At 39.0% G+C, this 23592-nt stretch overlaps 1 protein-coding gene across 1 annotated transcript; it reads left to right on the top strand.

Moving 5' to 3' along the window:
• Window positions 1-2603: 2603 nt before the first annotated feature.
• TMEM200A (transmembrane protein 200A) lies at window positions 2604-5553 on the top strand (the record flags this gene model as incomplete). The annotated part of the gene is made up of 1 exon (XM_081094240.1): window positions 2604-5553. One exon carries the CDS (start codon window positions 2604-2606, stop codon window positions 4077-4079), a length of 1476 nt encoding a protein of 491 aa, XP_080950366.1. The 3' UTR covers window positions 4080-5553.
• Window positions 5554-23592: the final 18039 nt, after the last annotated feature.

Raw genomic sequence — 23592 nt, 5'->3', positions numbered from 1 at the left:
AACGTTCATCCTCTTAAACTGCCCTTGCTACTTCTTCATGTCTGGTCTAACCTGCTTTGCTTGCTCACAAAGGAACTCGGTCCCTCATCACTCTTTTCCACCTTACTATTCCCATCTGTCTTTCAGAATACATATATTTTTCTTTCTCAGCCCCCTTTCCTTGGTCAGCCTCAGAAATGGAGAATGGCACAGCCTGCAGAAAATGTTTTAACAAGGGGGGTGGTGGGAGGATTAAGAATCTGTGTGGAATGATGGTTATTTTTAAACCAGATGAAAGCCTTTTGCCCTTGTTTTCATTCTATTCTGAAGGATTTCAGAGTAAATCCTTATCCTGTCATATAGGAGTAACTGAGTTAGATGGCCACTATCTAATCTAAATGTTTTATTCAAACATTTATAACTGTTTTGATTTAAGAAAACATAAACTGACACAAAGTTTTGTTTTAGCCAAGGTTTGGGAGAAGTTTTAAACTGTAATATGTATACTTTGATAAATTTAATAGCCTAGAGCTATGGGTTACAATATAGTTTGGTATTCGAATATTAATCTATTTTAATCCTAGTTATAACTCAAACGCAGGCTGGATTTACTAACCAGCTTGTTCAACTAGCTAAAACTGTAGATACCATCCGCAACGCTGTTATTTAAACACAACAGAAATCATAAATAGAAATTCAAAAGGATCGCTTGATTTTGCAAGACAAGATTTGATGCTGTGAAGAAACCCTCTCAGAAATTCGCCAGAGACCGTGTGGGTCTTAAAATATCCTCCATATCCTACCAGCCAGATTTGGCAGCTTGAGAACTAGTCATTGCAAATAATGACAAATGTTTACCAATTCACAAAATGTTGCTATTTGTTTTGGCTTCAATTTTATGTTTTTTTAACTAGGAAATTTAGTATACTAATATTATGGCCACTCAGCAAATCTCAGGGGAAGAATTACTCCCTTATTGAGCATTTTAGCACATAGGTTTTGAATACTGGCTATATGCAAGTACTACATACAGTGAATGTTTCTGGTGATAAAAAAGTGAATTAAATTTGATGTTTGACCACAAGACATGGAAAAACTGACATTATACCGTGAGTGCCATAGAAAACTTGCTGAAATGCTCTGAGGAATGAGAGCTCACGTGGGATTTGCTGAGTCATTCAGAGAAGGCTTTATAAAGAAAGTGGAAAGAAGAGCTAGACGCCAATATGTGGAGCTGGGGGTAGTAGGAAGAAATTCTAGATGAATGAGAAACATTATTAACAAAGTCTCAGAAACAGTATAATATAGAGTATAGTTGGGTTTTAGTTTTATGTAAATGAAAGGGTACAGTTGGAGATAAAGCTAAATTCCATGGGTGTGAAATCCCAGATTAAACCTGGGTAGGTGGTGGAGAATATTTTATCAATTATTCCACTCTTTAAACAACTTCAGAGCTGTGTTTTAGGGTAATTAATCTGCCCTCAGTGTGTAAGCTTGATTGTGGAAAAAAAGAAGTTGGAGTTTGGAAGAGCAGCTGAGAGGTTATTACAATGGTCTAGTACCAAGAGTTAGTAAGAGCTGCTCTGGGCTGGGAAGAGTAGGTTGGAATGGAGGGGTAGAATTGAGAGAGAGTATGCAGTGAGAATTTCTGGGATTTACAACCTGATTGGAAGATGTGAGGAAGAAGAAAGGGATAAGTTAAAAATGACTGTAAGGAGTCAAGCCTGAGAACTGACACCATTAAAAAAGTTAAGTAGTGCTGGTAGGAGGTGAGTTCAGCTTTGCTAGTGGTGCATGAATGTGTATGTGTTCCCCCCTGGGGAGTTGGAAATGTGGAACTGAAACCCAGGCTATGGTTTGAAATAGAGGCTTGGGAATCATTAGCATAGAGGAAATGGTAGAAGGTGTAGGAGCAGATATGAATGCCAAGGGAGAGTATAAAGAGAAGATGGCCAAGGACAGGGCCCTTAGGGAATGGTGGTCTACTTTTAAATGAGGGAAGATGATCCAAAATTGGAATAGTGAGGTCAGGGAAGAGCCAGAAGACTTGGGATCATAAAAACCTGGACAAGAGTTTCAAGAAAGGCGGGGTCAGTAATATCCATGGAAATAGAGAAGTAAGGAAGATGAGAATTGAGAAATTGAATGTTGGAGTTTAAGAGTTCTTTGGTGACTTTCACAAGAGTGGGACTTATTCTTCTTTTAAGTCTAGGGTTTGTTTTATTAAGTATTCTGGATTTTTCCATTTCTGTAAAATAACACAGATAATGAGGATAGTGTGTGTATGTGTGTGTGTGTGTGTGTGACAGAGAAACTTAGGATATCGCCAGGGAACTATTTTATATGATAAGTAGTAAAATTATTGAAGTAATATATACGTTGAGCTTACATTTCATTAATAATAAAAACACTAATTCAGCCAAAAAAGGAAATCTCCAGGATTTTACTGTAGTCAATAATAAAACTTCTACCCAAATTATGCCAATTAAAAAGCTATTCTTCTGCCCCATTTCATTGTATGAAATAACAAAAATATACAAACAATGGTTGAATTGATGAGCATACCCCTAAACATGGTGAGATTATTATCTTTTTCCCTTCCTTCCAGAATAAAAGACGGAGCTATGATAGCGACTGGTGGAGTGATAACTGGCCTGGCCGCCTTGAAAAGGCAAGACTCTGCTCGATCACAGCATCATGTCAGCCTCAGCCCCTCACCTGCTGCCCAAGAGAAGAAACCAGTCAGGCGTCGGCCAAGGGCTGATGTCGTGGTTGTTCGAGGCAAAATCCGGCTTTATTCCCCCTCTGGTTTCTTCCTCATTTTAGGAGTGCTTATCTCCATTGTTGGAATTGCAATGGCAGTCCTTGGATATTGGCCCCAAAAAGAACATTTTATTGACGCTGAGACCACATTGTCCACAAACGCAACTCAGGTCATTCGGAACCAAAGTGGCGTGGTGGTTCGCTTCTTTGAGCAGCATTTACATTCTGATAAGATGAAAATGCTTGGCCCCTTCACCATGGGGATTGGCATTTTCATTTTCATTTGTGCTAATGCCATTCTTCATGAGAACCGTGACAAAGAAACCAAAATCATACACATGAGGGACATCTATTCCACAGTCATCGACATCCACACGCTAAGAATCAAGGAGCAAAAGCATATGAATGGCATCTACACGGGTCTGCTAGGAGAAACTGAAGTCAAACAGAATGGGAGCTCCTGTGCCTCGAGACTGGCAGCGAATACCATTTCCTCTTTCTCGGGTTTTAGGAGCAGTTTTCGGATGGACAGCTCTGTCGAAGAGGATGAGCTTGCGCTAAATGAAAATAAGAGTTTGGGGCATCTTATGCCACCTTTGCTCTCTGACAGCTCTGTCTCTGTCTTTGGCCTGTATCCATCTCCTTCCAAGACAACTGATGATAAGACGGGCGGCTCTAAGAAATGTGAAACCAAGTCAATTGTGTCGTCATCCATCAGTGCTTTTACATTGCCTGTGATTAAACTTAATAACTGTGTTATTGATGAGCCCAGTATAGATAACATTACCGAGGATGCTGAGAACCTCAAAAGTCGGTCGAGGAATCTGTCTATGGATTCCCTTGTGGTCCCTTTGCCCAACACCAATGAGTCCTTCCAGCCAGTCAGCATGATGCTCCCTCGGAATAATTCCATTGGGGAGTCATTGTCTAGTCAGTACAAGTCCTCTGTGGCCCTTGGACCTGGGGCTGGCCAGCTCTTGTCTCCTGGGGCTGCTAGAAGACAGTTTGGGTCCAACACATCCTTGCATGTGCTCTCATCACATTCAAAATCCTTAGACTTAGACCGAGGTTGCTCCACCCTAACTGTTCAGGCAGAACAACGGAAACATCCAAGTTGGCCTCGGTTGGATCGAAGCAACAGCAAAGGATATATGAAACTGGAGAACAAAGAGGACCCGATGGAGAGGTTGCTTGTGCCCCCAACTGCAATCAAAAAAGACTTTACCAATAAGGAGAAGCTGCTTATGATCTCAAGATCTCACAATAACTTGAGTTTTGAACATGATGAGTTTTTGAGTAACAACCTAAAGCGGGGAACTTCTGAAACAAGGTTTTGATGTTAAAAAACATAATTTTACAAGGCTGTATATTTTAAAACTATTTTCATCAGTGTTTCCTTGTTAAAGTATTGGCGATAAGCATTTTTAATCAAATGGTTCGTAGTGTATTTGACCTGGCTGCATAATTCTGCAATGGAGATAGTTACATGTTTGGGTTACTAAGACTGTAGTACTCTATGTTATCATATATGATTTTATTTTTTCCATTCCTTTGAAAGCATGATCTGAATTAAAGTTTATTTTCTTTACTTTCATGTTCTCGTTGACGGTCATATTCATAGAATAAAGTGTCCAGTTTGGAAAAGGTAGGGAACCAAAGTGTGGGCTAGAAGTACCAATTTCAGGCCCAAACCTCAATATAGTATACTTGTAAATGAGTAGGAGTGCAAATCTTAGGTGTGCTTTTCTGAATAATTGCTTTTATGCAGGATTGATTAGACGATTTAAAAGGAAAAAGATCCAGCTTCTGTGAGAGCCAAATGATATGAATTGTTTTAATTCTGTGTGAGCTAATGGATATGAATTGGTTAAGTTGGTAGGTAGGTATTCTTTCAACATCAGTTCTATTTTAGTGATATTTTATCAAGAAACCATGTATTCAAGAGCCATGGCTGAGAATGTGAGGTAGTTTTAGTGGTAGATGATAGAAAATGTTATTAGCTATATCTTTAGATATCCAGAATTGAAATTTCTTTGCAACCGACTTGAAAAATGAATGGACCAATTAAGTTTTTAGTAATGCTACCTTAAAATAATAATATACATGAAGAGAATGTTGAGTAATGAATGAAAATATATTATATGCTAGTTAATGTTAACTAGTCTCAGTACCTTTTACTAATCATCTCTATTATCATCTAGTATCCACTCATTCTCACATCCTTATTTCTCCCCAATATTTTTAAGATCCTATTATTTGAAAAATAATCAGCTAACCTTGACATTTATTTTTATCTTCACATATCACTAGCTTGGTGGTTTAAGAAAATTCAGTCCTTGATAAATTGCCTTGAAATTTATCTTGTGCTGGAAAGCCTTATGATGACTCCAAAGACTTTCTTATGGTATAATACATTTTGGGGATTGTGGTTCTCAGTTATCGAAGATAATAAATATTAAAATGGGTGTTTCCACCAGAAAATTTTCATGTTTTCCAATAAAGTAATATATAATTTTAAGAACTGGTTAGTGGAATACTCAGAAAACTTGACAGGTTTTCCCCAATGCCTAAACATTTCTGAATATCAGATTTGCAGTTGTGGAAGAAGAGAAGGAAGATACCTTTGCAGGTTCCCGCAGTTTCATCATGAACTTGAAGTACAGTATTACTTGTTAGAACATCAAACCTGTGTATTGTAATAGAGTGGGCTCAATATTTTACTATAAAACATTTAATAAACTTCTGTTCTTAATAGAAATTTGTGTTCTTCATACATTTGCTATAATTTTTTAAATAAAATAAATTTCTGTTTAAAGTATTGTTTTTCAAAATTTCAGACATATTCTACAGAAGGTTGTTGATACTCTTGTGCATGTATTGGTTGCTGTGGCTTTTTTATTTTGCCTCTGTTAGATTAGAGAGCCTAGTTTCATTCGCCTATTTAATTAGGCTGTTTTCGTATTTTGTTCCCTGGGTGTGATGGTTAATTTTATGTGTCATCTTGGCTGAGCTAAGGGATGCCCACATTGCGAGTTGTGTTTCCGGAAGAGACTAGCATTTGAATCAGTGAATGAGTAAAGAAGCTTGTCCTTACCAATTCTAGTCAACGTCATACAATCTGTTGAGGGACTGAATAGAACAAAAAGGGAGAAAATGGGCAAATTTATGCATGACCTGGGACATTCATCTACGCCTGCCCTTGGACTCAGGTGTACACCATTGGCTCCCCTGGTTCTCAGACCTTCAGGTTTGGATTGGAACTATACACCTGCTTTCCTGGGCTTCCAGCTTTCAGATGGCAGGCTGTGGAACCTCTTGGCCTCCACAATCACATGAGCCAATCTCTTATAATAATTATCTATCTATCTATCTATCATCTATTCTCTTTCTATCTATATCAGTTTCTCTGGAGAATCCTAACTAATACACTTAGGATCATTTTCACTTAAAATTTCATCAACTCTCAGAAAAATAACCAGATATATATTACAGTATCTACCAAACGTCAGTGATACAGATTTCAAAACAATGGCTCTCAACACCCCTGATGTGACAAATGACTAAAGCCATATAATTTTCTTAGTTCATTCCTGAAAGAGCTTTAAGAATTTGAAGAGGATTAAACAGCTTGGGTCTTAGAGGATCCAAATAAAAGAATTGGGGCTTAAAGCAGTGATTCCTGTTCAATCTCTCTCCATCAACAAACCAGAGTCCTTTACCAAACAAATCAAGTTTATTAAATGATAAGTAACCCCATTTTAAATTAATGAAAGGAACATGCTATAAGTAAAGCTTCAGATGAATATGATATCATTAGTGTTACTGTATTGGAATTTTAATTAGACTATTTTGTACATTTCCCTTAGGCTTTTATAAATAGTGAAAATTGTTCAGAAACCCCATTTCTTCTTGTGGGAAACCTCAGGAATTTGAATCATGGGCTGACTTCTGCCAGGCCAAAGAGTTTCTAAGGCTTGTGGCCTATCTTGGGCTGTGTTGGTTTGTTAGGGATACCATAACAAAATACCACAGACTGGGTGGTTTAAACAATAGAAATTTATTTTCTTACAGATCTGCAGGCTAGATTCTAAGATCAAGGTGTTTGATTTCTCCTGAGGCCTCTCTTAGGCTTGTGGATGGCTGCCTTCTGTGTTCCCACGCAGCCTTCCCTTTGTGCATCAGTTTTTCTGGTGTCTCCTTCCTTCTTAGGAGGACACCAGTCATGTTAGAATAGGGCCCCATCCTATAGGCTTCTTTTCACCTTAATCACCATTTTTAAAGACCCTACCTATCTCCAAATATATTATATTCTGAGGTACAGGGGTTAAGACTTCAACATGGACATTTGTGGGGATACAATTCAGCCCATAACATGAGGTGTGCCACTGAGAAGTGGCAGAGCTGAGTGAGTGTTCTGAGCCTGCAAGTTGGTGAGAAGAGCACAATATGCCCCAATGGCTTTACTGCTTCCACTGTGTAGCCTTGAGTAAATCACGTAATCTCTCAATTTTAATTTATTCCATTTCAATTAATTTCTTAATTTCAAGTCTTTAGATTCTTCAACCATGAAATTAGATGAGTAAGAACATAAAGTGCTACCTCTAAGGGTGAAGGGCTCTTGGTGCCCTGGGAGGAAGATCGCTTTGCCTGTCACTATCCCTGCAGCAGTTTGCTTTTCAAATGAGGGGGCAGAAGCTATGGTAGAGTAGACTGGTGACTCATGGATGTTGGAGCCAGAGGACCAGGATTTGCACCGGACTCCTACTTTCTGGTCATGGGTCTTGGGCGCTGACCCATCAGAGGCGCTGAGAACTACTGGTGTGTTGCAATGGAGTGCCAACCCCACTCCTCAGCTGATATACATTAAATGAGTTGATGCTCTTAGTGAGCATTCAACATATATATGTAATATTACTATCTGAAAGTATCATCTAAGAACTTTCCAATCTTCACCTTGTCCCCATCCCAAATCCAAGTATATCCCACATGGCCTCTAAAAACACCCATGTCCACAATCTGGAACCTGTGAATGTTACTCATGTGGCAAAATGAACTCCCAACTCTAAATTAAGGATCCTGAGATAGGAGAGATTATCCTGGATTATTCAAGTGGGCTCAATGAAATCACAAGGAAGCAGGGGGAGATATGACTACAGAAAAGATGATGTGGCCAGAGCAGAGGAAGAATGGATGATGCTAAGATCCTGGCCCTGAAAATGGAGGGAGGAGCCATGAGCCAAGAAATATAAGGAGCAAAGGTCTAGTTGCAAGGAATGGATTCTTCCCTCAGAGCCTCAACAGGAACTAGTCCTGCTGACACCTTGACCTTTGCTCTGTCAAACTGATTTTGGACTTCTGGCCTCTAGAACTGTAAGAAAATATATGTGTTATTTTAGTCCACTAAGTTTGTGTAATTTGTTACAGCAGCCATAGGGAACTAACACATTCCCCCAAACCAAAGTGGCTTTTTCAGAGCAGTGAGCCAGTTGTCAGCAGACTTGTAAGCAAGATGAAAGGCATTCATACCAGCTAATGGCAGGTGGCTCAAAGCCTGCCATAACTTTAGCACTGATAATGTAAGCGTAGTAATTTAAACAAAGAAGGTAGAGCTTCTTTGAAGCAGGAAATATTGATTTTGATAGATAATAAAAAATATAAAAGCCCACAGTTGGTTTAAGAGTAGCCATCATACTTGTATGCATGCATATGAGCATAAACAATGAACACAGACGGTGGTGGGGAGGTGAGGGCATGTTCCAGTGGGGGTGGGAGGGCCGGGGAGAGATCAATGGGGGGAAAAGACTTATGTAATACTTTAAACAATAAAGAATTTTTAAAAAAAGTAGCAATCAGTTGTAAAAGCTTTCAGGCTCAAATGAATGTTCCTATCTATATAATTTTAGAAGAACAGTGGTAATATAAGTTAAACATTTTTTATATCAAAATGGATATTACATTAGCATTTAACAATTTGCTAAAGATAAATTTTTAATTACTTATTTTAGCAGTTCAAATTTAACCCCCCTTTTTATTCACTGATTTCAGAGAGGAAAGGAGAGAGAGAAACATCAATGATGAGAAGAATCATTGATCGACTCCTACACACCCCATACAAGGATAGAGCCCCCAACCTGAGCATGTGCCCTGACTAGGAATCAAACTGTGACCTCCTGGTTCATAGGTTGATGCTCAATCACTGAGCCATGCTGGCTGGGCCAAATTTAACCCATTTTCATGCTTACTGAAACACACCATGAATGACGAAAATAGGCTAAGTAAACAGTTAAAAATTTGTCAGTTTATCAAAACTTTAACTATAGTGCCCTGCATGCTAAAGCTGTGGCCACCCCAGTGATATTTTTCTACAGCTGCTGTGGTATTCAGATTGTTCAATGATCTTAACCACTTGTTCTTTAAGTAAGAACCAAAAGAGTAGCCAGATATGGATTATCCTGACTCTTACTTTCAATGAATTGCTCTATTACCCTTTTCCCATCCTATATGCAATCCTACTTTAGACTCTATATCAATAATAGGGTACATAACCTTGATATTGGATCACACCCCTTTTTAACGATGATCTAAGTCAGGGGTCCTCAAACTACGGCCTGTGGGCCACATGCAAATACAAATAATGTATTTGTTCCCGTTTTGTTTTGTTTTTTTACTTCAAAGTAAGATATGTGCAGTGTGCATAGAAATGTGTTCATAGTTTTTTTTTAAACTATGGTTCGGCCCTCCAATGGTCTGAGGGACAGTGAACTGCCCCCCTGTTTAAAAAGTTTGAGGAACCCTGACCTCTGTGATTGGAATTCAAACTGAAGTAATTCTATAAGCTTCTCTCTATATTCTGTTTCTCTCAGGATTGTAGCACAAGGGAAAAAAGGCCAACTTCATCGAGGTGCCTTTTACTCATTAATGCCATCTTGAGGTAGTAACTTAAAATTCAGGCCTGCCCCAAAACAGCTCATTAAAGTGAGCGAATGAAGTAACTCAACCTTTATATGTCAGCAGGTCAATTCCTATTCTTGAAACACATCTTTGGTATATTTCTTCTTTTGCTAACAGGTGTTTGAGAAAATAAGTGTTATATAGGATACAGGAAATCTCTACACATAGGATTTTGCCATTCTCACAGCATCAAGTTGGTTTTTCACTATACTGCATAATCTTAAATTTCATGTATTCCCTTACTACTTTTCTTTACTACTGATTGGTGCAGTAGTTGTTTTATTATAGAAATGATTGAGGAAATAATTTATTTTTGTCTCTTCTCCTATAAATTTACCATTTAACATATTGAGATTTCTAATAAATCTCTAAGTCTTTCCATTCATCAAATGGTATAGATTGTATCTCCAGGAATATGTGTACTCTACAAATTAAATTTAGAGATTTTGTTAGTAGTGCAATTGTTTATAATCTAGACAAAACCACAGTATTTGTGGTATAAAAGATTGGACACTTGCTAATAGAAACATAAAAATGTAGAATTTAGAAGCAATAAGGACATTGCAGTTGACACCTAGTGGGACACACAAGTTAGTGACAGAATCAGCACTTGAATGCAGGACTGTTGATTCTCAGTATCAACATCAATGAAAACCAAACCAGGTTTTTTAAAAGGGGTTTATAAAAATATGTTGAAAATCTAATGAATAAATTTGGCTTTATTAGGACTGGTACAGAGAAAGTATTTAAGGATATATCCCATACAAGGATAGAGCCCGCAATTTCAGGTGGAAAACATAGTGTTGAAATTTTCATCACATCTTGGAAGTGTGTGGGGGTGGCTGGGAAGGAGATGATATACTAGGGGCTGACATTAGAGATGTTGCATAGTCTGAAATGGGAATTCTTAGAATTTTATGCACTGGTTTCCTTTCTTTTAATATATTAACTATGTAACTGCCATGAAAATTATGCCATCATGCCCTTCTGAGCCATTATATTATCTTTGAAGATGATCTATAGAACTAAAATGAGTCATTTACATGCATATTTGATAAACCACATGTACTAGAAGGAAGGCAGGAAGATGACGAGGAAGGAATGAAGAGGTGTGGGTTTGGGGGATAGAATAGAGAGAATGACATGTTTTCCTGCTTATTGAAAACCCATGTACAGCAAAAGGCATTCTATTCATACATTATTTGGGAATTAACCTAACTCATAATTTTTAATCCCTAAAGCAGTGAAAAATATTCTTAGTTGATTTTAAAATACACTGCCAGTGTTTACTATTCAGTTTGAGTCAGCCACCCTAAGGGTTGGTGAATTAATCATTAATTTGAGGTTGTCAACTAATGAGTCATCAATAGCTCAAAGCTGTTTAGAGGTTGTTATTTAAAAAATGAAGTCACTTTTTTTGCACTCAGACATTTTCTGTGTTCATTAGATATACTTTTTTCCCTAAAGCATTTCAAAATTCCAAATGTGTTTCCTTGTGTTATCATTTACAATGTTCATAACTTGAGAAGTCAAATTAACTTTTCAGCCAGCTGAAAAGTTCAGGAAATATCATACATTTTGTGAGTTTGTTATTATATTTTATTACTATTTCAGGGCCTTTAAGAGGGTCAAATAAAATATATATGAGCAAAAATTACGAAGAACATTCAAAAGCTGGATCATATTCAATATGGGCTATAATTAATTATCCCTTACAGTATAACATACTCATTATCATTTAATAGACAGGAAAACTTTTTTCTTATGAATAATTTAAGTGAAATATATTCTCTTTGGCATGTGAACACTACATTGTATTTAATACTGGCTAGCAAGATGTTTAACAACTTATAATTTAATATAAGCCATTCCTTTCTTACTCTAGAGTTCTGGCAATGATAGACACTAAAAAATTCTGATACAAAATTACTCTCTGTTTATAAATCACACCAAAAGAGTCTAGTCCTAAAAGTATAGCCTGCTCTCAAATATTTAAATATTTAGTAGTTAATCTGTGAATCATTCAGGCTCTTCTCTTTCTCTTTCAACTTCTTTTTTTTTTTTTTTTTTTTTAATTAAATCTTTATTGTTCAGATTATTACATTTGTTCCTCTTTTTTCCCCCCATAACTCCCCTCCTCCCAGTTCCCGCCCCACCCTCCGCCCTCACTCCCCACCCACTGTCCTCATCCATAGGTGCACGATTTTTGTCCAGTCTCTTCCCGCATCTCCCACACCCCTTTCCCCCCCAAGAATAGTCAGTCCATTCCCTTTCTATGTCCCTGATTCTATTATAATCAACAGTTCATTCTGTTCATCGGATTATTTATTCACTTGATTCTTAGATTCACTTGTTGATAGATGCATATTTGTTGTTCATAATTTGTATCTTTACCTTTTTCTTCCTCTTCCTCTTCTTAAAGGATACCTTTCAGCATTTCATATAATCCTGGTTTGGTGGTGATGAACTCCTTTAGCTTTTCCTTATCTGTGAAGCTCTTTATCTGACCTTCAATTCTGAATGATAGCTTTGCTGGATAAAGTAATCTTGGTTGTAGGTTCTTGGTGTTCATCACTTTGAATATTTCTTGCCACTCCCTTCTGGCCTGCAAAGTTTCTGTTGAGAAATCAGCTGACAGTCGTATGGGTATTCCCTTGTAGGTAACTGAGTTTCTTTCTCTTGCTGTTTTTAAGATTCTCTCTTTGTCTTTTGCTCTTGGCATTTTAATTATGATGTGTCTTGGTGTGGTCCTCTTTGGATTCCTTTTGTTTGGGGTTCTCCGCGCTTCTTGGACCTGTAAGTCCATTTCTTTCACCAGGTGAGGGAAGTTTTCTGTCATTATTTCTTCAAATAGGTTTTCAATATCTTGCTCTCTCTCATCTTCTGGCACCCCTATAATTCTGATGTTGGTACGCTTGAAGCTGTCCCAGAGGCTCCTTACACTATCCTCGCATTTTTGGATTCTTTTTTCATTTTGCTTTTCCGGTTGGGTGTTTTTTGCTTCCTCGCATTTCAAATCATTGACTTGATTCTTGCGCTCCTCTGTTCTGCTGCCGGGAGTCTGTATAATATTCTTTATTTCAGTCAGTGTATGCTTAATTTCTAGTTGGTTCCCCAATATAACATCGAGGGTCTCATTAGTTTTCTTGTAGCTCTCATTAAGTTTATCGGCGGCTTCTAAACAGTTCTTGAGAGACCTTAAAAGTGTGGTTCTGAACTCTAGATCTTCCATTGACAATTTTGTCCTGTTTCTTTGTCTCTGCATTTTGTTATGCTTCCTTGGTGCACCCCCTAGTGGCCTTTGTGTGCAGGCTTGTAGCTAATTCCAGGGAGGGTTTGCCCTCCAGGCCAAGTGGCTATGAGAATCAGCTGTGTCAGCAGTGAGAGAACTTCTGTCCTCTAGGGAGGTGCTAATCTGGCGTTTGCCTGAGGCTATCCGGCAAATGCCTCTGTGCAGGGCTTGGGCGGGGCGGGTCGCACAGGATCAACAGGGTGGGCCAGAGAGAGCAGTTATGGCCGCTCTCAGTCCTGTCCCCAGGGGCTCTGCCTCTCTGAGTCCCAGCAATGGCTGCAAAGCTCGGAGGGAAAGCTGCACTCGCTCTGACCAAAGCCAGGCAGTCCCGCTTCTCCCGTTTGAGTCTGGGTCCCTAAAGACTCGCCCGGATCTGGAGCTCAGAGTCTGCGACTCCCTCCCGATTGAAAACGCCAACCGCGCCCTCCGCCGCCAGCCCGCTCCGCGCGCGCACTCCGCACCTCAGAATTTGACTTCAGCACTGCGCCTCCTCTGAGTGTCCGTATGCGTTTCTCTTTCCTCCTAGTTGTAGGACTTCCACTCAGCCAGCGTTCCAGTGGTTCTGGGTGATGTCCCTCTGTCTTTTAGTTTCACTTTTGAAGTAGTTGTTCAAAGCAGCAAACTCCGGCGTTAACCTATGCCGCCATCTTGGTTCTATTCCTCTTTCAACTTCTTTCATATATATATATATATATATATATATATATATATATATATATATATGTATATATATATATATATATACATATATATACATATATATATATATATATAATTATTACTTTTGTTCATGGTTTTATAGTTGGTTGATAGGTTAAAGGAGAGGTAAAAGTTAGTATTGACCATTCTGCAACAAAATGGTAACACTGGCATGGGCTCATAATGGAAGAAAAGAGAGAATATCTGAGAAAGTGCAATGGGGGTGGGGGTGGAATTTCTAAGTACATGCTTTCCATGTGTTACCTTTGTTCTCTCATTCCTGTTGCTGTAGTCAACCAAGAGTCAACTGTTGGTCAGAATGAAGGTTATTGTCAGAATGAAAGTATGCCAGTGAATTACTTATTTATTGGTAAGTCCAGGAAATTCTCGACTTGATTTTAACATATTCTTTGTAGACTCCCTTCTCAATATTTCTATTCTTCTAGACTTTAGACTTGATTCATCAAGATGCCTTAGAGTATTACAGTGCTGGTACATTTTGGACTCCCAATGCATATTGATCCAGTTAATGTACTTTTTAGGTCATGGTGAAAAATACAGTCTATATTATATTGAGCTACACTTATGAGTCAGTTTGTAAAATACTCTATAATAACAAAGGGAGAACATATGTGGCTGGTTATAAATGTTTAAGTTTTATTGGACGATAAGGCATGGACTGGCTTATAAACCAATTGCAGGAAGGTAAAGGAGTAATTAATCTGGTGGTACTTTTGATTCTAGAATGAACAAGAAAAATAATTTCAAAAACTGTATGTTTAAAAAAAATTTTAAAAACAGGAAAGCTACTTATGAAATAAAAAAGGAATTTGGTACTTGTAGAGCTGGTCAATGGCCTTTTTGAAACTTTGTATTATCCCTATTTGAAATGAAGCAGATATTCCATTTCATCAATGATACAATTATCCATAAGTCTAAATAATTACCTTCAGTTCTTGTGAATCTCAGGTTATAGTTCATTTACAAAGATCTTGTGATTAGTATAGCACATTTTCCTCATTACCTAGTCTCCCAGGAATTCCAACATTACCTGAGCATGCAAATTACTTTCATTTCCTAGTTGTAAATCTGAAATAAGAACTTGCTCTTAATGAACTTTTATATGTATGAGCTAACAGCAGATACCAGGAGAATGAGAAAATATATACTTAAGATGCAAATATTCACTCTTCCAAGTTAAGTATGAAAAGTAATTCTGACATTATAAATTTTTAAAATGAGTAGAAAAATAGATTTTTAAAAGGACTCTTAAATATCTTAGATATTATGGATTCCACATGTAAGAGGGATCATAGAGTATTTGTCTTTCTCTGTCTGACTTACTTCACTTAGCACAATGCCCTTGAATTCCCTCCAGGTTGCCACAAATGGCAAGATTTTATTTTTTTAGGGCTGAATAATATTTCATTGTATATTGGCTTTTAAAACTAATGCCCATGACTTCTAAACTTTCCCCTTCATTCCAGACTCTTGTCTTTTCCACTTGGAAGACTAATAGACAAATAAAATTTAACATATCAAACACTGAACTCTGATCATTCCCTTCAACTGGATGCATTTGTAGTCTTCCCTTTCTCAGTTGATGGCAATTTCAATTGCCCAGTCCAAAACCTTAGCATTATCATTGACTCCAGACTTTTTTTCACATCCCGTATCCAATCTTTCAGCAAATGCTGTTGGTTCTGCCTTCAAAATATATCCACAAGCCTCACGTTTCTTACCACTTCCATTGATTCAGTCCTTCATCATATCTCACCTGGAATTCTGAAATACCCACATAACTAGCCTTCCTATTTCTTCTCTCCTTGTTTCCATGCAATCTATTCTCAACATGGCAACCAGATTGATTATGTCACTTCTCTTCAAGCCTTGCAATGGCTTCCCACCCCTAGCAAGACCCTATATAATCCTTCTCTTATTACCCTCTAACCTCCTCCATTATTCTCCCCCTTACTCAGCTCTCACCATTCACTTTTCTTGCTGTTCATTAAACAAAACAGACATCCTCCTGCCTTAAGGCTTTCTACAGTGTGTGCCTTTTTGCCTAGCCCAGTGATTCCCAAAGTGGGCGCTGCAGCGATCCAGGGGGGCGGTGATGGCCACAGGTGCATTTGTTTTAACTTTTTTTGTATTACCTTTCTATTTTGAGTTCAATAAATAGTTTCATAATTTCAAACTTCAATGTTTCTAATTTACACCTTTCTTTACTATATTTTATGAAAAAGGTAGAAACATTAATACATATATCTTTCTGTTTAATTGCTATTAAAATTTAAAGAAAATTAATTTCCAGGGGGCGCTGAGTAATATTTTTTCTGGAAAGGGGGCGGTAGGCCAAATAAGTTTGGGAACCACTGGCCTAGCCCGTGGTCGGCAAGCTGCGGCTCGCAAGCCACATGCGGCTCTTTGGCCCCTTGAGGGTGGCTCTTCCTAAGCCTTAGGAGTACCCTAATTAAATTAATAGCAATGTACCTACCTATATAGTTTAAGTTTAAAAAATTTGGCTCTCAAAAGAAATTTCAATCGTTGTACTGTTGATATTTGGCTCTGTTGACTAATGAGTTTGCCGACGACTGGCCTAGACTATTATCCCTCCAGATAGCTGCCCCTACCTTAGATCAAGTGGCATACCTTCTACATCTCAGGGCCTGAGTTAGTATTTCTGGTTTATTCTTGTCGCATACTCTCCTTGTCCCACTTCCCCAAGGCAGAGCTTGGACCCTGAATGTGGTCCTGCCTCATTTGGATAATGATGCTACTTCTTACTAGAGCTATGTCTTTCAAAATGGACCTGAATAACTTAGAAAGTGAAATGTCCCTCCCTTAGATGGCCACTATAACATTCGCTTTCTGAGAGCCATTGTGTATCAGGCACTGAATTAGGTGCTGCAAAAACAAAGCCAGGTGAAAAACTGTCCTTTAAGCGGCTTGCAAATCTCAAATAATGAACCCCCCTTTCCTGTATGGACATAGTCACTGTGCTATGACCTGTATCTCACACCTCATTCTAGACACAAACCATCTCTTCTGGCCTGGTGACCCTCCTGCCTCTCTGGCCTTCTCTGGCTGTGTGGATGCACAGAACCCCCAGCTGACATGAGGGATGAGGAGGTGGAAACAGTGTATTCAGAATGAAGAGGCTGGATGAGGCCAGGAAGACCAAAGGCAAATAGTTTTGAAAAGACTGTTTCTGAGATGATCCAGAAACTTAAAAGGTATTAAGTCATGTCACGTATAATTGAATAGATTTATGGATTTGAGTGATTCTAAGTTTCTTGCTTTTTCAGAAATAGACCTTCTCAGAACTAAAATCATTATTAAAAAGGGAAAAAGAAAAAGTCTCCCAAAACTTGAGAAACAGAGTGGCACATATCCTTACCTACACTTGAAAAAGCACCCAGGCAAGGAGTACTTGACCCAGCCAGGGAGATCCTAAGGAAATTTTGAATATATGTCTGTTTACAGTTCAACCTCTTCCTATCTCTACACATGGCTCTTTGGAAGCAACTTACTCCATCCCTTGAGCTCCCAAGAGGAAAAGATCTAAAATAATCATTCCTGCCCTAGCTGGTTTGGCTGAATGGTTAGAGTGTCAGCCTGCGGACTGAGAGTCCCGGGTTTGATTCCGGTCAAGGGCACATGCTGGGTTGTGAGCTCAATCCCCAGTAGAGGGTGTGCAGGAGGCAGCTGATCAATGATTCTCTTTCATCACTGATATTTCTTATTTTTTAAAAATATATATTTTATTGACTTTTTACAGAGAGGAAGGGAGAAGGATAGAGAGTTAGAAACATCGATGAGAGATATTTCTCAAGGTCTATCCATTGAGCCAAACCGGCCAGGGCTCATCACTGATATTTCTATCTCTCTCTCCCTCTTCTTTCTCCTCTGAAATCAATAAGAATATATATATATATATTTTAAAAATTAACGTAATCATTCCTGCTTGTTAATTGAATAATTGATTACACTTTGATTTTAAGCCTTCTATCTCTGACTATGGAGTGAATATCTTTGTTCTCTTTGTAAGCAGGTGGACATGGAGAATTTATACTTCTGTAAGCTCTACTCTTCTGAAAACTCTCTTAGTTGTCAGAACTATTTTAGAATCTGTTGGGAATGGAGGAGTCTAAGTCCCATACCTCCTGTTTTATCTAGGACCTAGGGCTTCTACATGTGAGTCCTTTATATTCCCTCCATACCAGCCCTTCCCCCAATAACTCCCGCTCTCTTCTCTGCCTGAATTTGGATTCCATTCTGTTTTCTCATACCCTAGTCTTACTCCTCTTCCAGCTTTCTAACCCTCCACTTCAAGTCTCCTGAGCATATATGCTTCATGGTTTGCATTACTGGTACAAAGTGACCTACGCCAAGGTGGGCACAAATAACCATTATGGTTTTTATTATTGTTGATTATAATACCAATGATTACAGATCAGTGACTTAATTATTGGTGAGTATTAAGCTAGTCTCTTACCTTGCTACCAAGGTTGTAATGAAGGCAAGTTCCTACCAAATTCTGGGACAATAAAGACACTTATTAGAAAGTAGGAGAAAAACAGTTTGTTCTGTAAGCTCGGTAAAGTTATAATTCTCCAAAAATTCATAAGCTCCTAGTACACTCTAGAGGGGGAAACAGTTTTCCTTGAACCTCTTTGAATCTCTGATGGGGTCTGAAAATGAAACTGACAAAGACAGATTGACAGAAGAGAAGCATACAAATTTCATTAAATTTGTATATGTGCTTGGGAGTCTTCACAAGACAATAAAGACCTGTAGAAGTGACCAGAAAACAAGAAGGACTTCTATCTTTTATTTTTTTTATATATTTTATTGATTTTTTACAGAGAGGAAGGGAGAAGGATAGAGAGTTAGAAACATCAATGAGAGAGAAACATCGATCAGCTGCCTCCTGCACACTCCCCACTGGGGATCTGCCCGCAGCTAAGGTACATGCCCTTGACTGGAATCGAACCTGGGACCCTTGAATCCGCAGGCCGATGCTCTATCCACTGAGCAAAACCAGTTAGGCAGGACTTCTATCTTTTAGACAAACTACAAAGTTGTGAAGAATTGACAAGACAAAGGGGTTCTGGTTGAGAATAGTAAATGGTGAGAAAGGACCAAGGATTGTTTTACAGCCTTCTTGGCCCTCACTTCCCTCGGTGATAAGATGTCTCCTGCCTCCTGGTACTGAGAGGGCACCTTTCCACATGGCAAGTTTAGCTCTTGCTTTCAGGAGAGAAGGGCACGTGTTGAGGGAAGATCAGAGTTACCGTCCTGTTTTTTTCTGTGTCCTCAAACTTTTTCAGCTTAAGATATTCAGTATGCCAAGGTGCCATATTTGGGGTAGCGTGTCCCCATCAACATCTTGTATGACAGTTTCATTCAAGGTAGACAGGATTATCTAAAATAGTGGTAACTTCAACTTTTTGGGCTCAGGAATCCTTTGCTCTTAAATTTTATTAAAAACTCCCAAAAGTTTTTGTTATGTTTTATGTCCATGGGTATTTATTTTATTGGAAAATAAGCTTTTATAAAGTAAACACCCCCCCCCCCCGCCCCCCAAACACACTAGCTGCCAGAGCAATGGTGTTTTCATAGAGCATGTCGCTCTGGACAACTCCACCTACATTCCTGAGAGAATGCAAGTGAGAAAAGCAAACATAGCCTTATTATTAGGAAAATAATTTTAACCTCACGAACTTCTTTCAAATCTTGAGGGCCCCCAGAGGTCCCAGAAACATACTTTCAGATTTGCTGCTGATCTAGAGTTAGGATTCAGTTATTCAGAAATTAGCAGGTGCAATTAGAATCCTCTGAACCAGGGACACAGGACAATTTAGGAATAAAACCTCAGGCACCATCCCTACAGATGAAAGATAAAGAATGAAGTCAAAGGGATTCCAGGACTTTTAAATCTGTTCGTGCAAGTGTCGGGATGATGCCATAACATTTCAGTCAATCTTCTTGTCTTGAATACCACAGATTTCATAATGGAAGCCCATCTCTCACAACCATTTTGTTTTTAGAAAGGCACAAATGTTAGCAATGCAAAGTCATTTCTAATATCATTATACTAATTAGCAAAGTCTCTGTTGTTGCTGAGAGATTTAAAAAACAAAAAGGTAACTGTCTCACCTGACTTCCACCACCTACCGAATTATTTTGGAGCAGATCCTACCTATACCGTTTCATCTGTAAATGTTTCAACATTTATCCCTAAAGGAGTCTTCTTAAAAAATATTAATTTTTTAATACTATTACATACTTGGTATTAAAGTTTACCCAACTGTTTAATAATTTTTCTGTTGGTTTCTTTATATCTGAATATAAATAAGATCCACACATTATAGTTGATTAACATGCCTCTAAGTCTCAATATTTAGCTTCCTCTTCCATTTTCTTTTTCTTGAAACTGCTTTGTTAGACCATTTGTCTTCTATCATTTTCCACATCCTGGTTTAGCTGATTGCTTCTCTCTGATGTTATTTGCCAAGTTTCTCTGCCCCATATGTCCCATATATGGATTGTCTGATCAGTGAGGTATTTTGGTGAGATTTTGTAGGTGTTATTATGTGCTTCTCATTGGATCTAAGGAGGCTCATGAGATTTGTGGTCTCTTGCTCAGTGGGCCGTTAAAATTGGATTGGAATTGAGAAATAATCTTTATAGAATTAAACCTCTGAGATTTCTGGGATTTTCTGCTACAGAAGCCTTGCTACTCATCATTAATGCATCCATAGTACCATCACTTTGTCCAGAAGCAGTATTATAAACTAGAGGCCAGGCACACGGATTCATGCACTGCCGGTGGGGTCTCTCAGCCTGGCCTGCACCCTCTGCGTCCCTTGGCCTGCAGGAGTGGGCCGAAACCAGCAGTCCAACATCCCCCCCCCCCCCCCCCCCCCCCCCCCCCCGGCGGGATATAGTAGTGCGCGAAGCGGCAGGCAGCCAGGGAGGAGCCTGAGCCTGGCCAGGAGCTTTGCCACTCCAGCTCATCCCGGCCTGCAGGCCTGCTGGGCTGCTGGGTAGTGCTGCTGCGGAGGCAGGGGAGGCTTCACGCTGCTACAGCTGCACTCACCAGCTGTGAGCCAAGCGTCTGATGCCCATGGGTCAGCTGAGTGGGAGCGCACCAGACCACCAGGGGGCAGCTCCTGTGTTGAGCATCTGCCCCCTGGTGGCCAGTGTGCATCATAACGATCAGTCAAACAGTTGACTGGTTGCTTAGGGTTTTATATATATGGATTATAGGCATCAAAATAATCATCTTTCACATTATCAATTTTTAATAATATTTTCATAATGTAACCCTCTTTACTGAAAAGCATAACCATTTCTATTATTATGTCTCCCTCTAATAGTAAAATTTCTAAGAGAAATATGTGACTGGAACAGCCTTGTTGATAATGATTTTATTGTTTTTTAAAGCCAGGACAGCCTAATCTCCAACCAATCATGCCAGATAACGAAAGATTTTTTTATTGCCTCAACGTTCCATTAAGAACTCTTCTGCTTAAGCAATAGTACTTTCTTCCTGCCCAATTATAGACTTTCTTGATAACATCATGTATTTGATGGTTTAGCTAACCTCTCTCAATCAAGGCGATCTCTGTAAAAGCCATAAACATTTAAAACCTCAAAGATGATGATAATAATGTAGAGTTACCAGACTCTCAAAGTATAAGGATTCATAGCAAAATAAAAAACAACAACAACATACTCTTAAGTTTTCCTTTCCCAGGTGTTTTATCATCAAACCTTCATTTCTTCTCCTTGAATCATTCAACTCCCCTACAACTGAGCTAGTAAAAAGTTGTTTAGTAAATGAAAATGTAACTGTTTACTAAGAGACGTCTTTACTCAGAGAAAAAAACACATGATGGTAATTCTTAAATGGTCTAGAAAAGAGGATTTGGGCTTATGTGTCATCATAAAAGTGTTTGTTGCTCTTTGTTTGGACATGAGCAATTTGGCCAGATGATGTGATTGCAACTTGCACTGCTAGCCCTATTGGCGTTAATCATCTCCAAGGTGATCCCAGTTTCCGTGGCAACTGTAATATTGATTTTTGCACAGAGCACTGGCTGATGGAAGAGTAATCCTGAAATGTTAAGCCTCAGTCATAAATTTCTAATTGCTGATGTTGGAAAACCAGCGCATAACTTCCAACTATTCATCTGCATTCAGACAATTGTATTACAAATCTGTTCTTACTAGTAGTCAACCTGTGCTTTGGTTGCAGGTTACCAGGCTCTAAGATCCAAAGGGCTTTTGCTGACTGAAGAAACTCCAGTTGCATCAAATATTTATAATAACTTCACACATACATAATGTATCACTGTTATATTTACCTGGAAATAGACTGAAGAAGTCTAGGTATAACTCTCTCAAGGAAAAAGAAACTAAATATTAAGTATAACCTTATATGTTCTTCAAAAGAGAGATATCAATCAAGTAGAACTGACATTCAAGTTTCTGAATTTCATTAAAATTAATAAAATTCTATTGGGAATGGAGACAGCAGAGCGCCTGAAGAATGGCTTCTCTGTGTATAACACATCCAACAGCAACTTGGGCGTACTCCTCACAGGTGGCAGAATACTACGGCCTTCCTGTGACATTACGCCCTATACATAAAAAATAAAAAATAAATAAATAAAAAATAAAATTCTAGAGTAAATCAGGAAAAATCTCTGATCTCTCCTGTCTTCATCAGAAGTAATAAATATGGTGCCAGATATCAAGACTTTCCTAGAAAGGGTCCCAAGAACAACGACAGCTCGGTGGATTCAAAGGTGGAAGAAAGCCTTTTTGGAGAGATGGCCTGCAGTAAAATTTTAGGTTCTTGGTAGCCTTGCATAACCAGCATTTGTAATCCTGTTCCTTCAAGTTCTTTTTATCCTGTGTGTCTTTTAAAATATCTGATGAACACATTAGACACATAACTTTTTTTTATTATTTTTTTATTTTATTGATTTTTTACAGAGAGGAAGGGAGAGAGATAGAGAGCCAGAAACATCGATGAGAGAGAAACATCGATCAGCCGCCTCCTGCACATCTCCCACTGGGGATGTGCCTGCAACCCAGGCACACGCCCCTGACCGGAACCGAACCTGGGACCCTTCAGTCCGCAAGCCGACGCTCTATCCACTGAGCCAAACCGGTTTCGGCGACACATAACTTTTAAAACGTTAGCTCTCAAAGGCTTTTAAAAAATTATGCTGTGTAGGCTCCTTCCATCCTGCCTATGCACACAATCGGCCTGATCCTTTCCCCCTGCCCAGGGTTGGAATGGTGCCGCAGAATGGCACACAGCCCTCTTAGAAACCGGTGATCAGGTCTGAGAAAGGAGGCAGGAAGAGGTGTGTGGGAACAGAGAAGAGGAAGTGAGGACAGGCTGAAGTCACCACGATCAGACTGGCCACTTGGTAAGGTCCCACGGCTGCGGCACTGGGAGTCTTATCCTGCCCTATAACGAGAGCTGGGCACCAAGTTCAGATGTAGGAACACTGGTGGCTGCAGGGGAGGCAGGTCAGGGAAGCCAAGCACCCAGAGGGGGTCTGTACACACTGTCTGCTCAGAGGAGACACTGCAAGGACATGGAAGGAAAAACCTTATTCCCAGCCAAAGGGGAATGTTTAAGAATGTTTAAGCACTCTCTTAGATTGCATACATCCACACTTTGAACTTTTTCTACCCTGTTCCTTAAATTCAGAGACAGTGGATAGCTCCAGATATGAAAATGTGACCAAACAGAGCGAATTCCATTTCAGTCTCTGATACTTCCTCCAACAACTAAAAAATTAAGTTGCTTGATTTATTTTAATGCTTCCAATATAAAGGTGTGTGTGTGTGTGTGTGTGTGTGTGTGTGTGTAGGGGGAT

The sequence above is a fragment of the Myotis nattereri genome, assembly GCF_964212035.1.
Source record: "Myotis nattereri genome assembly, chromosome: 6".
Classification (NCBI taxonomy): Eukaryota; Metazoa; Chordata; class Mammalia; order Chiroptera; family Vespertilionidae; genus Myotis; species Myotis nattereri.
This window is presented reverse-complemented; position numbering and strand designations above follow the sequence as displayed.